At 39.0% G+C, this 17,042-nt stretch overlaps 1 protein-coding gene across 3 annotated transcripts in view; it reads left to right on the top strand.

Moving 5' to 3' along the window:
- Positions 1-2,618: 2,618 nt before the first annotated feature.
- Positions 2,619-17,042, top strand: part of CHRDL1 (chordin-like 1) — a 39,622-nt gene continuing 25,198 nt past the window's right edge. For all 3 annotated transcript variants that reach the window (XM_010569029.1, XM_010569028.1, XM_010569027.1), the window contains exons 1-3: positions 2,619-2,715; positions 4,689-4,801; positions 8,740-8,833. In XM_010569029.1, the coding sequence (XP_010567331.1) occupies positions 2,619-2,715; positions 4,689-4,801; positions 8,740-8,833 (304 nt within the window). The remainder of the gene's footprint in view (positions 2,716-4,688; positions 4,802-8,739; positions 8,834-17,042) is intronic.

Genomic DNA, 17,042 nt, shown 5'->3' with positions numbered 1-17,042 from the left:
GGAGACTCGCCTCCTTAAACCAACCCCGCGACGGTCAAACCGCAGGCTTGCAGCGAGGCTGGCAGGAATAAAAAGCCTTGGGGCGAGCGGAGGGAGATGCGGTCCCCCCGCTCCCTGGGAGGGAGGAGAAAGCCCGCCCGTCCGGGCTGAGCGGCCCCGGCCTCCGCCGTTCCATAGGCACCGCGCGTTTCCCGGCATCTTCCAGCTAGTCTCAGTCCTGCTTGCTTCCCCCCCCCCTTCGCATTCATCGTAAAACGTGGCGAGGCCGGACACTGCCACTTGTAGTTACTATACGGGGCTCCTCGGGGGGCGAGGCGTTAAAAATGGACCCATATGCCTTACTTCAGCGAGTAATTCCCGCAAGAAGTGGATCGCTTTCATTGTTCCTACTGAGCAGAAAACACACCAATAATTAACAGGTTAATCCTAACTGAGATTATTTAAATCCAGGAATATTTTTAGGACATTGCCCTTTGGGGAAATAAAGGGAGTGTGCTAACAGTGAAAAGTATGTGTTTATATTTGGAGTAACAACAATACAGAAATTAAAGAGAATTAAGAAAGACATCAAAAGTCTCCATCCCATTTCTGTTATTAACTCCTCCATTTCACATCACTGCGCAGCATTTCTGAGCGTAAGCAGTCCAAGTTTTAAAATGTTCTTCCTTTTGAAGACCTGACTTTTAAAATGGATGGAATTCTGAGCCTTTCTATTCAAACTAACCAATCTAGCTAACAGGTAAAGTGCTGCACAAAGGATAATTGTGCTCCATTTATAAATATCGTTTGCTTAAGCAGCCCCCAAGAAGGCCAAAATATTTAAACATTCAGTCCCGGTGATGTGCTACTGTTGTTCTCAATGCATGCATGATGTCCTGGGACTAAAGGATGAGGTTTTAATTTTAAACAAGTTTTTAAAAGGTTGTTTGGCTTAAAAATGTCCTATGTGATTTGAACACACTGAAAGGAAAAAATGACTTAAAACTTTTCTTCTGAAATTGGAATATTATTCCCAGCTTCCAAAATAAATGGAAAGTTATATTTTGTTACTGCATAGGGAGTGTGCTTTTAAAATAGCGTTATTTTTTTGAATGTTTTCAGATGCAATTTGCATTATTTTGAATGAGCTTACTGAGTATAGACCGAGTAGTTGCATAGATTTGATTAGTTAAGGAAGATGTCCATTATGGTTGTGGTTTGGGAATGTAGAGAACCATTCCAACAGGAAAGGCAATAAAAACACTCTGATAAAATCAGATCACCCACCCTTTGTTACAGTATCCTAGATCTCAACAGTCTTAATAGGAAGATTTTCTTTTTAAGTGCTTGTTAACTTACTGTTCAGTTAATTTCTCTAAGTTATCCACCACTTAATTTTGAATATAAGTATATAAATTACTATTTCTGCTTTGGTTATCTGTGAGCTGAAAGATATTCATGTATAGTTCTATGTTTTGCATGAAATCCGAAGAGGTCAAATTAGTTTACAAAGCAGATTGTTTATTTCTCCAATAGTAAATCTTCTTTTGTTTTTTAACTTTCGTAAAACTAATTGTGAATCCGCATCAAGGCTCTTAAAATCAAACCCAAATCTTTCCAACATTGTAAATTATGGACAAGTGTACTCTGGGAAGATAATACTTTTGCAATGAATTCTGATAAACAGTAAAGCATCAACATATTGCTCAATTTAGAATCTTAGGTTGGCTATCAAAAATAAATAAATTCTACTTGAGTTAATTATTTTCTCCCTTGGTTTTTCATTATAAAATAATTCACCTTTTAAAAGCCAGAAAAAGATGAACAGAACGGCACATGCAGCAAGTATGATACCATCTCTGCACCACACAGAGAAGAATACATTAAGCTTTGCTCCATAGGCAAGGTTTTGACATCAAAGATCTACAAGAATGAAGATGACATGTCATTCCCCCATTCTACTTTCAGATATCAAGGCAAAGGAAGGGTTAACTTTAGAAAAATTAATTATACACAATCCCAGAACAATAGTAGTTGGGAGAGGGGAGGAGGGATGAATTGAATAGTGCTGGAAGCCTGTTAGATGCAGTGAGGAAAACTCCCATTGAGTACAGCATGGCCAGCATTTCACCCAAAGTGTGGATTTCCATAGTGCAGGGCCAATACACCAGGTATACCCAAAGTTAATTTTACGATGAAGCAAACATGTTACAACTGACACCTGTATTTCCTAAGTTACATCCAAAAGAGCTGCTCTACAAGAAAATCTCCCAAACTAGTTTCTTGTGAAAGAGAACTTTAAGAATTTAGATTGCTTACTTGCCAGATTTCTCTGCTTTGGAATAAAATAAGGACTTTATTAGAAGTAATAAAGTTTTCAGCTTTCATGAATGGGAATGTGGCCCCTTTTCCAAAAAATGAAATGACCTCAAGCCAAAGCTGTTTCCATGAAATGAAGATCCATGATATAGACAGATTTTTTAGTTCTGGCAATTTAGGATTTCTGTGTGCTGGATGAAATCATGTCAGAGAATTTAAGTATCTTACAGGAATTTTAGTTTAATTAATTTAATCTTTTCTTCCCAACAGCTCAACATTCTCTACTTTGGAGGCTCTTTCTTTTCCTTTTGTCGATAAAGATGAGAAAAAAGTGGATATTGGAAGATCTTAATTTTATCTTTTTTGGTGTGCTCTGTCTCCTTTTCATAGATGGAGGTAAACTAGAACAAGTAAAACGTAAGTAGACTTCAAACAAAGCTGTCACATTCATCCAAATTTGATATTTTCCTTCTATTTGACAGATGTGGTTCAGGAAAGATCTTCAAACACGAATGTCCTAAACTGTGGAACTGCGTTTAAAACCTTCTAACATTCTTCCTCCTTCTAATCCCACATTTAGTAGAATCAGGTCACACCCATGTTCGGGGCACATTTTCCTAAAGCTGTACAGGTTTCATTGCATCATAAAGAACATAACACATCAATTGGAGAATCTGTTTTGTTTCAAATATCCTGAATCAAGAGAGTGCTTAATTCCATTTTAGTGACTTCTGTAAACATCTGACGGATTATCTGGATTTTGTCCCATGTGTAATACTATTGTACTGAAGTTTTCAGCTAGTGTAAAGCTCGTCCAAGACTGTCCTGTTGTGTTCCAAAAACAACCCCATATGAACAGGATTAGCTACATCCTTTGAGAAAATTAAGAGTCTAAGCACTGTCAAAAACTTGATGAGAAGAACTGAAAAGAATACAAACAAAATAAAGGGAGTATTTCTACAAAGCCTGTCATCCGTGGGAGATGTTAACACATTTCAGAAAGCATGGCGAGGAGGAATAATTACCCAAATAAATCTAGGAGTCATTGACTGCTACAGCCTCGTTACTAGCTCTCTGGAATGCTCTCCCCACCTGCATATGCTGGGTTTTGGCCACCTTCTTACAAAAGACATTGTTTGCCCTTGAGAAGTAGTTAAAATTTTCAGCCTCAGTATCAGCAGCTTCTGCTTCTATGGAAGTAGATTTAAAAAAAAAAAGAAAAAAAAGAGAAGAAAAGAAAAAAAAAAAAAAAGAGAGGGAGTTCCAAAAAGGCTACCTTCTCCGCTGAACTTACTCACAAGAAAACAATGTGCAGGTATTCCTGTTCAAAGAAAGCACAGTGTGAGAAATTACCAAACTCCAGTTCAGCTGTCTACTTTTTCTGATCCTGCATTTCATTTGTCATGCTTTTGTGTAAAGTGAAAGCGGATCACTTCACTGTTGCTACTAATAATCCCTACCTCTTGCTACCTTCTTTTAGCCCAGTAAGTGTGAAGAATGTCCCTTGCTTGGATTATCACTTGGAAGACAGGTATTTTGTTTTATACCCTGGAGTATCATCTATACCGAGGGTAATGAATTAAGCGGAATTTGGACATCATTAAGATTACAGGAAGGAATTCTCTCATGGAAACACATGAGAAACACCCTTTTATTGAAGAGATTTGAGTTTTCAGTGTGAAACCATAATGTGACAGGGAGAGACAGGGCAGTAATGTCTGATAGGTAGATGGCTATCTGCAAAACTGCACTTGCAAGATTAGCAGTGCTTAATGAATAGAAAGATCTTAAAATATTTTAAATGCTGATGCATATGTAAGTCAGCACAAGTTGTTCTGAAATACTAGGACAAACTTTTATTATGTTGTTAAAATATGGAGATACTGAACATGCAGTGTAAATACAGCGTGTTTATCTTCCTTTTGCAGACCGCTTGTTCAAAATCTCTCTGCTGTACAACCTGGGATTTTCCCGAATCAAGCCAATTGCTTTGGTTTTGCAGTGAAAAGGTTTTGTAAACTTGTCTGAGCAATCAAGCACTTTAATTTTGTTACCTAAACAGGATCTTAGCCTGTGTTTTTGCAGGTGAAAGGATAAACTCACCCTGTATGAAAGCCATTTTGTCAGCTATTTCAGGAACTGCAATTTTGGAAAGATGGGAAGCCATGTCATTTATTTTGGTTTGGGACGTTAGAAACAATAGCACATGAAATTAAGGGTATTTCCGTTGTGTGATTCTCCAGTGAAAGAAAAAATTGTAATTCTTTACAAAATTTTATGTACCATCCACAAACATAGTTTACAGAGAACACTGCACACCTAAAACCACTTTGTAAATATGGAATGCGAACATTCATTCATATCTCTTTCAATTCTTTACTGTTTTACAGATTCAGATACATACTGTGTGTTTCAAGATAAGAAGTATCGTGTAGGAGAAAGATGGCATCCTTACCTAGAACCCTATGGCCTTGTTTACTGCGTTAATTGTCTCTGCTCAGAGGTAGGACTGCTGAGTTATTGATCCTACAACTTCTACATGCTTAATTGACTGGAATCCTTTATGTTGTATCTACAATTTGACAAAGCCCAAACCTGTTTTCACTAGTGGGTCCTGATCATGCTGCAGGAAATGGAGGCAGGTGATCCTAGTGAAGGGAAAACATTAACAGAGAAGGCCAATACTAGCAAAAAATACTTGCATGGTGTAGACAAAACAGCTCCTTAACTAGCCAGAAGCTTTGTCAATGCTGAGTATTACATCTTGAATAATTGGACCCCACTACCTAAATATAATCCTTGCAGTTCCATCAATATGGAGGATTATGCTGAACCTGAATTTGGTAGTGTTTTGATCTATGTACAATGTCCGCATCTTCAGAGGAATTTCCACAGTCAAAGCATCTGCTGCCCTAAAGTGCTGAAGGAACAGGCTTGGATATCACTGTTTGTAAAAATGTATGAAAGAAGAATGAGATGATGAAAAATGAGAAAAGTGTATGGAGAACAGAGAGAATTGGGTAGGACGTGAAAGGAGAGGTCCTTGGCTACCATCAGTTAATGCCTGGTAGGAAGATACAGCAGTCATAGATCCCCTAAGTATGTCAAATGCAGCTGCGGGGGGTCAGGAAAATGAGGGCAAAATATGTCCCTTGGAGTACTTCAAAATGACTAAAGAATAAGGGATCTTGATCACTAACACATGAGGCACTCCAGATGCTGAGTTTTGTCTGCTGTATTTAATGCAGAATAAAGTTTTCTTGGCTATTTCCCCCCCGCAAGTGTAAAATATTGGGCCCCCATGCAGCACTTGTTCTGAGGGATCCGCTACTACAATTTAGTGCAGAGATGCACAAACAGTAGTCCCACAAGCTTGGCTTTACCTCAGATGTGTGCAGCAGAATGCATCTGTAAGAGGAAAAAGCAATGTAGTAGGAAGAAAAGTCCCTGATTATAGCAAAAAGGAGTTTCCACTCACTTTTGCTGATCTATATGCAAAGTTGAAAACGCCCTCAGAGTCCATGTGTGGTAAAACACTCTAAATTGCTGGAAGGCTGTCTTGGGTGGGGATGAAATTCACTGGAAACCCTAGAGATCTGGATACAAATCATGGCTCAATGATTTTTAGGAAGATGTTAGACAGTCTGGGGGGATGGGAAAGTGCATGGAATGCTCCCCTAGAGAACAGCACTGCTGTGATCCAGGCATACCCACGCACTGTGAGGCTCCAACAAATGAGTATATTTTATTTCTTTCCCTCGCACATGGGCATGGAAGAACAGAGTGGCAGTTTAGGGCAACAAGGTTAATAAAGAAGGAAACTGTGCTAATTATCAGTACATGCAGCTCAGAAGTGGTTCTGGACTCTACTTCCTTGTTTGCTCTGTTTTACCTTTGTTGTACTCTGAGGGCGCAAAATGTAACTTGGGGTTATTTCAGCAGTGAGGATGCTGAGGGATCTCTGGGATGTGACTCTTGTTGCCTGGAAGGAGGACTCCAAATAACTGCAGCATCCAGCCATTCATTTGAGCTTTGTCCTGTCCAAAAGAAATGTCCTCAGAACACTGACCCACAGTAAAAGCTCCAGAGCATCAGGAAACTCTCAATAATTTATAATTTTTAACAACATTAAGGCTAGATAAAGCATTAGAAAACATGCCATGACATAGCACAAGCACAGACCTTAAACCAAATATTGCAGCATAAAAAGTGAAACTAAAGTGTGCTACTGACAGCAAATAAGAGAGACCTAAGTGTAACCCACCCATGATTCCCTGGCAGTAAATCAGTTAGGCAAAGGGTATGTACAGAGTGTGAAGCAGCAACCTACTCCCTCACACTGCAGAGAAAAGCAAAAAAAATCCCCAGGAATCTTCATCTCCAGTGTGGCCAAGATTTCTTTGCTGGCCTCAAACATCATGATCCATATGATCTCTGCACAAAACAAGTCATATCAGCCAGGCAACAGACCAAGATCTCTGATCCATCTCTAAACAACAGTCTGCCTGTCCATCCCCCCTAATGCATACGCTTCTGATCTTTAAGAAAAAGGCGAGACAAATTAACTAACTAAACAGAGGCCAAATTATTCAGCCAGGGATTAAAAAAAAAAAAAGCCTTCCCGTTTTTGTGTGTATGTAGTATTGTATTTTTACAAGTTATAATTACATACTTAAACCAGAATAAAACTAAACATAATTTAGTGTTCTCACCCTGTTCCCCCTTTCTTTTACACCCCCCCCTCAGTACACAGTGGAGACTGTTGACTGTTACTGTCAGGTAAATTGGAGCACTCACAATTTGTCAGATCATTATTTTACTCTCTAAAATACAGCAGCTTTTTGCTTGTGTTCATAGTCAGGGGCTAAAGTGAATGCTCTCCACCCTTAGCACTGATAACACAGCTTGGGAAGAGGGATGCATTGTTACTCTTTGAGTATCTGATGCAGAAATGCTAACTGTGGCCCTGGCTCACAGAAGCCTACAGGAGCTTAAGTCCTATTCTAGTCAGTAGGGCTTGGTCTCCCAAATGTCACTGTGAATCTAAGCATAAGATCAGTCTTAGCAATAACAAGATCAGTTAGAATAGTTCTGTCCTGCTGCAAACAGTGGAGTACTGCAGGCAGCACTGAGGAGTGAAGCAGGCCTGCAGAATTTTTATCACAGCTGATCATGCACAGAAAGTAAACATTCACCTCGGGAGATTTCACAGGACTAATAATTAAAAAGGGAGTGAGGCCATGGAACAGGACAAGTAAGCAACATGGATGGAGCCAGGCCAGCAGACAGTGCCAGCCTTTCTTCTACAGTAGTGCTTTACAGGCTCTCAGCTGATGGTCTACTGGGCAAGGAGCTGTGCAGACCAGTGATAGTCCCCATCCCACAAAGAGTCTACAGCCTAAAATTTGCTCCTCCTCTATAAAATCAGTATATTTAATTTCAATCATCATTGGAACCAGATGGTGATACCATTTTTAGTGTCTCTTTCTAAAGCAGATGCACAAATGTAGTTTGTGGGTAGTAGTGATCTAACAGTATGATTCCAGCCTGTGGTCTGCAGATATTTAGGAGTCAATGGACTATTTTGAAAGAGATGGCTAGAAAAGCCTATACATATGCTATCTAAGGAAGTCTGCGCCTCCACTGGAAACATTGCAGTGCTCCAGAAGGCATATGAAAGTGATGTGGGTTTATTCCTGACACCACCTAAAACTACAGTCATGGCATAGTATCAGTGTTCATGCTAAAAGATCGTTCTTGCTATAAACACGAGCAACTCAGAGCTAAATTAGGAGGATGAATTATAGATGGGAAATGGGAATTTGAAATGGATGGTCTTTTCTGGTTACAGACACTGGAGAATGAAAATTCCCTGTTTTAATTATAAATCAAACTTAGATGTGGTCAAATAGAATATTATGTTAACGACATGAATAATGAACACTATTCCCAAGACTTGCTCATATTCCTTAGAAAAATGGCTACTTACCAACTAGTGTTTTTTGTCTACTGGGGAACCCATAAAATGAAAACAAAAGATTCTCCACAGTTTTCAGGAACAATTGCAGATGCTATTGTCTCTTGCGGTCTTGAACTAACCCTCAGTAGGGGATATCTCAGAGACCTACCATTCATTATCTGTGTCTTAGTTTTGGAAATGCAATTCCTAAGCATAATCTGCTCAAAAGAAAAACACAAATGAAGATTGTTGCAATCCATTTTTAGGCACTTCCTCTGATTTTAAGGTTTGTATGGATTTCTGCTGCATTCTGACCTCCAGCATAAATTCAGAGGCAGTGAAAGTAGTCTGGGCTTACCCTGGTGTGAGTGAAATCAGAATGTTGTAAAAAGGCTTTTTTTTTTTTTTTTTTTTAAATAAGAACACAGAAATTTGTAAGACAGCCCATTTCATTAAAGTATTGTATTATGTTCCACTTGCAGAATGGAAATGTACTGTGCAGCAGAATAAGATGCCCAAGTCTACACTGTCCTTCCCCTGTGCATGTACCACAGCTGTGCTGCCCACGATGCCCAGGTAATTCCTACTAATGACATACAGTCCTTTCTGAAATAGTTATTTAATACACTGAGTAACAGCAAAATTAAATGTCTGTGCTAGGAAACTTCTGTGAAGTAAACATCCTTCTATATCCATATAGGTTATGAGACACTTGTCCTACAGTAAGTTACAGTATTTCCTATAGTTCCTATATATTCCTTTTTAGGAAATCAGAAGTATAAATTTGGGAAGGGATCAGGTAAGCTACCAAGTCCAGTCCCCTACAATCCAGGCAGAAGGTTAGCAGAAGTTTCACTGATGGGGTCTGTGGACCATCCGCTCCGCAATCCTTCCCTTATCTCTAAACTCTATCACAATAAAACCCCATCCCACAAACTTCCTAGGTTTCTGCTTTTGGTGCTTTTCATAAGAGCAGGCTAAAATACATTGTTATTTGCAATGGTTCTCTGTTAACAAGCAATTCAAAATTGCTGTGGCAAATGTGCATTTCTATAGTATCACTGCACAACCAGTCTGGTAACATTTGCCTTTTATATCTCAAATCCAGGCATAGCTTCATAATTAGTAGAGACTGTTGTAAATCATAGAAGCAGTGCTGTAGAAGTTTATGACTATATAAATCCAATTGGATACTGTATAGTAAATTCCTCCAGACTGTACATTTATTATATGCTCATTATTAAGAGCCACTGTATGAAAGAGACTAAGCAGGATCTTTCACGAGGCTGTTACAACATTCCCGACATGGCCTAATGGCTGGTAGATTTGACTGGAGCTTTTCCCTAAATGTCTGTCTTAGTGGCACCCCTCATTTCCACTTATAAAAGAGTATTCATGCAGCATCATAGAAAGGGTTTTTATTTTACTTTCTCTAGAGAGTTTCATTGTCTGAGGAAAACAGCTGTTCCCTGACCAAAACCTGTGAGCAGGACGCAATATGCAATGGTGGAGGGACATGAGTGCACAAGCAGTTTGCTGTTCAGCTGGCATTGGAGTGTGTTCATTGCACTTACTGGAGAATAAATGGCACCCACATGTCAATTTTTGGTAGGATTCACCTGTCCTGACAATCATATACATCTGTCTATCAGACGTGTATATCAATATGTGATCCAGGTATCTAGAATCCTTTTTTGGAGTGATGAAGAAGAAGCGTTTCAAGTGCGTAACTCATCTGATGCCATGATGCCACTCTTCTTGTGTCCCAGGATGAGATTCATCCCATTCAACTTTAGATCCAACACTTTGGCATCTAGTTGATGGTAGAGTTTTATCTAGGATGGTCTAATACAAGGAAAGGAAGTTTGTAAGGTAGTATGCTTTATTTGACCAACTAGTACTGTTAGATTAAGTGGCAAGATGCTGGGCACATGAACCCCTTTTCTGTTTTCAGATCAAAAGGAGGACTGGTGTGCCGGTGTGCCCAAAACCTGGTCTATTTTTCCAGCTAATCTAAACTTCAGTTGGCAAGGGAATCATCTAGATACCCTTTATAGCTGTTGGAAACATGCTGTCCCCAGAGGGTGATTCATCCTGTTAGCCAGAATGAGAAGAATTTTTCCCTGGGGATGCCTGCCTCTCTCCACTGATTATTGAGGGAGCACAGGCAAATAGCTTACGTTAGATGCTTACTTTTTTGACAGCTTAAGTTAAATCACAAAAATCCCACTCTGAGTATGTAATTGGCATTTGGGGTCAGGAACTTTTTTTTTTTTTTTTTTAATATCTCTGTACAGTATTTAGTACAGAAACATAAAAATGCTTCTAGATTGACTGGTTTTGCTTCAAGTGCTCTTTGGCAGTGAACTGTTTGGCTTTTTTCTGTTCGTGAGGCTGTAAATGTTGTGACACCTACCAAGATTTTAAAACATTCTACAGTGACCTAGTAAGGAAGATGAAGGGCCCCTGTAAACTCTCAAGTCCTTATTACCAAATTAAGTTTTTGCTATTCACAGCCTTCAGCTAGAATTTTGTACTGTGTGTTTAAACTGATAAATCCAGAAAATTATCAGAATGAGCCTTTCCTGAATTGTGATCCATTATCTTCTCTTAACTGCTCCTAGAGTCTATCTATAGTCTATTTTCTACATACGGTGGGCCATTAAATTGCTAGCTGGGCAGCATCTCATTAAAAATGAGAGTCCCACAAAGGTTTATGTTAGGCAAAAGAGGACCAGGAATCTACTGTGATTTCAGGGGTTAGTTGCATTCTGCTTTCTCCAGTGATTATGCACATTGTATTTGGTGCTCTATCTTCAGTGGTAATGTTTATGCCTGATCTGAATAGGAATCTCAAGCATTCTTGCACATTTTATGCCAGCTTTCCATTCCTATGTGTATGGCATACAATGTCTTTTATGCAGCATCCCATGATATGCAGGAAATTCACTTCTCTGGTTTCCCTGGTTATTTTTTAATGGAACGTGCCAGAGCTCTGGCCATCAGCCATCCATTCGAATTACTCTCATAAATGCTCATTATATTCTGTCACGTATGTTTCCCCTCAGTTTCTCAAGCTGCATTTCAGAAATGAGTAGTGCTAGTCACAGTGACTTTGGGCTCTTCCTCCTGCCTTTCTGCAGGCCTTGTAGAGTGTAACTGCCCAAATAACTGCCTCCTTATTTAATGAAGCAGAGGTAATGCCAGGAGGCAGCAACTTTCATTGGAAACTGAACTTCATAACTACCTAAGTGGAGGAGCTGTTGAAGGGATTCCTTTGAGAAAAGTTGGCACTGCTCTCCCCTTGGAATTAATGTCTCCTGCATCCATAGTGACACTGGACTTGCTGACACAAAGAGATGCAGTGTTTGTATCCTGTCTCCCTGGCACCAGCCACCATGAATCTTAAGTAGTTGTCAGACATATGTTATGAAGCATCTTCTACTTTTCACCAGTGGTTCAATCCTACCAGCTTCTATCACAGATTCACTGCTTTTTTTTTTTTTTTTTTTTGAAACCCATTCTTTCTAGCATTGGCAAAATCCAGACCTTGTGTTTTACACAGAACTAGATATTCCTCCCTTTTGCAGCTCTGAAAAGTATTTTACTATCTGAATTAGATTCTTGTCATTACACATATGTGATCAAAAATAGTAGGTTCACATTCATTGGGACTCTTTTTACACATTAGTGAGACCCAAAAGGACATCACATGCTTCCAAGCTTGAATTCTGTCCCTCCACCTCAGGATGCTCCAGGCATTGTCAGAGGAGAGGTGATTTATAGAGTCAGGGAGAGAATTCACCATGATTCTCAGAGCTGGAGCGGTTCTTGAGCTTGAGTGGACTTCAGACCTCCTGCCTCCTGTCATAAAAATAAACTTCATGTACAAGTTCTTCAAGCATTTAGCTGCAGCTGTCTTTTATGGCACTACTATGGACAGTGCCTTTAAAAATGGAACATTTATTGTAGATCGTATCATTTCTACGTGGAATGATTGCAAATCAAAGCATTTAGAGTCTAGTTAAAGATCCAAAATTTTTGAGTACACTCTGGAATATGTAAATCTAAGATGGGGGAAGCTTACATCAGAAGCAAAAACGCACAATTGCAGGATTTAAAAGGGGTTTCCATATTCCACTTGCCGGTTTGATTTCTCAGCAGATAAGGCTGCACACTGATGTATGAATCAGCCCATCTGGCTCTAGTATTTTTAAGCTTGCAGCCCTGACTAAATACACTGGTTTCCAAGAACGTTCATGATTAGTAACACATTTAAGTTTAAGCTCCTTTGGTACTATGATTTTTCTGTATCAAATTCAAACCACTTTTCTGATGTACTTTTCATTGTTCTTTAGATATTGAAATAACAACAAAATGCCAAGTGGTACCTATATACATAGGTGGACTAAATACAAAGATGGACCAGATCAGTTATCTGACAATAGTGGTCTGAGAATATCACCTAAAAATAAATGAGGCTGTGTCTGCGCAATAGACTGCAGCATGACTTAGTAATACCTGTGTCTTTGAACTAGCTATTTTGGATCCTGGAAGCAGCCTAGTTAGGACAGTGCAGAACTCACTGCACTGCAAAACTCTCTTAAGAAGCAGGAAAAATACACCTGCAATGAGCTCAGTGCTACCTTTTCTCAATTTCTTCCAGTAACTGAGCTAGTCCAGGTAACACACTGCACTCTGTAGTGTAGATATTCTTAAAGACTCAGCCTTGCAAGGTGCCGAGTATGTACAGCACCTGTTGACCTGATACACATTGTATATATAAACACAGAAGCATGTGTATAATACAATGCATCTTGCACTGAATTACTACCAAAATCTTCAACCTGGGCAGTTGGAATGCTCTGGTGGAATGATTTTCCACTGCAGAATGCACATACAGTAAACTATTTGGTGAAGAGGTGTTGTGTTCTACCCAGCTCACACACCAGAGCTGCCAGGCTCTCAGTTCTAGTCTTCTTACCCTTCAATTCAGAACCCAATCTATTTCACAAATATTTGTGGGATGGAGGAAGGCATATTGAGCCCAACTGTTCCATTCTCTGCACAATTCTTGTTGCTACCATCTACGCTTCTCATATCACTAAGTGAGAAACTCATGGCCCAGATCTCACTGAAGTTACAAGGAGTTTTAATTGCCTTAAATAGATGGGTGTGAGGCTTGAATAGGAAAGAGAAAAAAACCACATGAATATGGTAATTCTAAGAGATGTTCACATGTTCTCTTACTGAGCAGATACTGTTTTCTATGCTGTTAGTAAAAGAACAGTTGTTACCTCCCATATAAAATGTACCTCTGTTGACTGATGCTACACTTCTGAAATTAAAGTTGGAAACACTTCATATCCTGAATTCCAGACTGAAAACAGACTATTATAACAATACTCAAGATCAAGAATTTTTATGAGTAACCTGGCAAAGGGCATATCATCCTTCTAAAAGTTGTGCCTGAACCAATATGCATGGTTCAAACACCTAAGTATTTAATGAGAATTTGGAGATGGATCCAGACTTCACATATGACTTGTAAAACTTTAGAACTCTCCACTGTCCAAAAGATCAGATCTTTGCCCTACCATGAAGGATCTTCAAGGTTCTCAACCCTGACAAGTTGCCAACACAGAAAACCTTTTCCCTTCTGTATGTTAATCTGTCCCTCTATTGCCTAAGTCCCCAGGCAGCAGAATTTCTTCATGAACTGTGCTGCCAAAACACCCACTTTCCATCTTACCTCATAAAAATATTTGAGACCATCGATCATGCAGCAGTATAAACAATCTCTGAGCTCTCATATAATGGTGAAAGGATTAAGGAAGAAGGCCACAGGGAGATTTTCACGAGAAGAATGATATGCAGATAGCATTTCTTTCTTTCATGATTCTTCTTCTGAAATTTGAATTTGACAGCAGCAAATATTATAGCTAGTGAACGTTGATACATACTGTATTTTGAGATAGTAATTAAAAAAAAGGCATCTTACAAAGGTGCCTCCTAAAGGCCTAGATGTAGTCTGAGATGAAAACAACAGAGCAGTAACAGCTGTAATTTTATGAAAGACTTGATGAACTATGAAGAAATCTTATCAAATCCATCACCTGTGGAAAACAACACTACCCTGTAAGTGATTTTGGTAGTGAATTCTTAGTCCCCTACACACAGCTGATGGCAGCACTGTGCTTGACACATGAAGGGCACTCCAACTAGCAGGGATTAAGGAACAGTAGAGGACAATCTCTGTAATTCACTGATTGAGAATGGTTAAATCTTGGCAGAAGTGTTCAGATGAAAAAAAATCTAGGGCAGCACAAGCATCAGTAAAGTTAGGTATTGAAAGTATAACATTATAATAACTGGGGTTCCCTTCACACACCTCTTTTGTAGCCATCAACAATTAGCATTGAAGGAGTTCAAACATCTGACCTACATGTCACCTACAAAGTCTAATCTATCAGTGACAGCATAGTGTACTGCATATACAACTGAAAGTCCCTGGAAGTGTCTCCGTACAAACACAGTGCTAAAAGACGTGAGGAAAAAGCAAACTCAGTATGCAGAAAGAGATTTCTGTACAATTACTTTTGGAATAAAGAGTGAGGAAACTTCAGGAATAATGTTCACGAAAAATTCAGGAAACTTCAGAAGAAAATGAACTGCAAAGCTTGAAAGTCCTACTGGTTTTATTCTTTACTCATGCAACATTATCCATACTTCTGGAAGCAGCTGAATTGTCTGAGAGATAATACAGAAAGCTAGACTCCTGAAAGTCTTGATCATTTGAAACCATTATCCATGCTTGTCTGAACTGTTCATCCAAAGAATAAAATCTATATATGCTGTAACTGATGCATGGTATTTAACAAGTTCATAACCACCTTAGTAATGAGTCCTACAAGGATCGTCTTCCTGACACCAAGGAATAGATAGTTGGCACTTAAATAACAGTCTGTTGCCGGAAATACGAGTTTGGAGCTACAGGCATATCTCAGATTTTAGAAAAATGTTCTCAGCATCCTGCCCACTTTGTCACCTGTCTGACATGAGCCTCAGTTCATGGAAGAAATTCTGCATACTCGGCTCCCCTTCATTGTTCACCTCCGCCCTCCCTTGTTACTTTACCTCAGCACCTGAATCTCTTGAGACCTTTAATCCATGCTGTTGCACTGCCTACAGGCCCAGTAGCTATGCCTTCACTTCCCACCTCTGCACTTTCCAGGTAATGAAAAAGAAATTAAAAATAACCTGTGACCCAAGCTCTCAGCAGCCACAGTACAGGAGACTGTGGAATAGGTATGCCAATATACACAGCAGCTAATAGTAATAACTGAAGAACTACTTACTATTATCTATTGATAAGAGCAAATTTCAATTTTTTCCAGTCCACATTTGGTTCCTGTGGAGGTACCATAGAATTACAGAGTCGTGCTTGTTTATGGTCACTGCACATATACAAACAAGGTAGATATTCGTATCTGGAATATGAAAGACTCACAGAAGTTACACAGCACCAGAGATTAGTGAGATGCTCTGATTTTGTATAGTCCCAACAATGGGTAGCTGTCAGATAGTTCAAATATATTGTTTATTTGGAAGTAAAGTTGATTTGGAAATATAATGATATAGGAATTCTTGGGAGATGTCTAATTTTTTCCTATTGACGTGCGCTCAGATAATTCAGTTTGTTTTGTGATCTGCATTTGTTACTAGCTTCATAAGGAATGTTTGCTATCACAGCCAGACTGTGGTTATCGCTTGTTTCCATTCTGCTTTTATGACCATAAAAAAATTTTCAAACAATATATCTGTAAATCAGCATCCAAAATGCACTGAAAAAATATGTATCTTCCCACATGGGTGACAGAATTAGAACTTCCATTCTTTGGACTGACGTGATAGGATAGGCTGCTCAGAATTTTTCCAAGATAACTTCCAAGAGCTTCAAAGATGCTTCAGAGAGGATTCAAAATGCACCAAAGCTTCATTTAATTTGTTTCCTTGGCTGGAAGAGTGACTGGTAGATTCATATAATAGTTCAACCTTAGAGCAGGAATTAAAATGGAGCAACCTAGAAAGTGTTTTATGACTCCTTCAGAGTTTTGCTGGGCAATTTTTTATGCCACTATAAAAGAAAACACAGGAAATTAAGCTGCAGAATATATATTAAAATAATGTGAAGAGCTTGACTTTAGCTCTAGAAAGCTAAAAAACAACCAACAGCCTTTTGAATGTTTAAACTGAAACTACATCTTTGGTTTGAATCTGTATGAAAGTTCATACTGTCTAGATAAGGTGCTACTAGTTCCTTCAAGCAATGAGTTTCATACACTTTCTACCGTCTGACCATATTAAAGACTAGCTGTTGCGATTAACTCTGAATTACCTTGGACTTTTTAGAGCTTAACCTGGTCCTTGAAGTTCTTTTAATGTAAAGCATTTTGTGGCTTAATATCTTTGACACCTGCACCTCTGAGGGGCACATATGGATTTTGTTTAGAGCTTGTGTTTGCAGTTTTTGGATAGTGCACAACTTTTCAATCCAAATTTATTGTCAGCCTCAGCCACTGCTTTAAAAACAACATTGTTGCACTGTTTTTGTTGTTTTTTAAAGGGACCTTCACACATCATCTATGTTTCTTTAAATCATGGATTTATAATAAGTTGGATTGTGATGCATGGCTGAGGGAAAAGGCTAAATGCAGATGGACTGAGAGTTGATCCACAGTATACTGTAGTCAATCAACAGATTTCTATTAGCTTTGATAGTTTT

Source organism: Haliaeetus leucocephalus, unplaced genomic scaffold (genome assembly GCF_000737465.1).
Source record: "Haliaeetus leucocephalus isolate CR32 unplaced genomic scaffold, Haliaeetus_leucocephalus-4.0 Scaffold262, whole genome shotgun sequence".
Taxonomy (NCBI): Eukaryota; Metazoa; Chordata; class Aves; order Accipitriformes; family Accipitridae; genus Haliaeetus; species Haliaeetus leucocephalus.
This window is presented reverse-complemented; position numbering and strand designations above follow the sequence as displayed.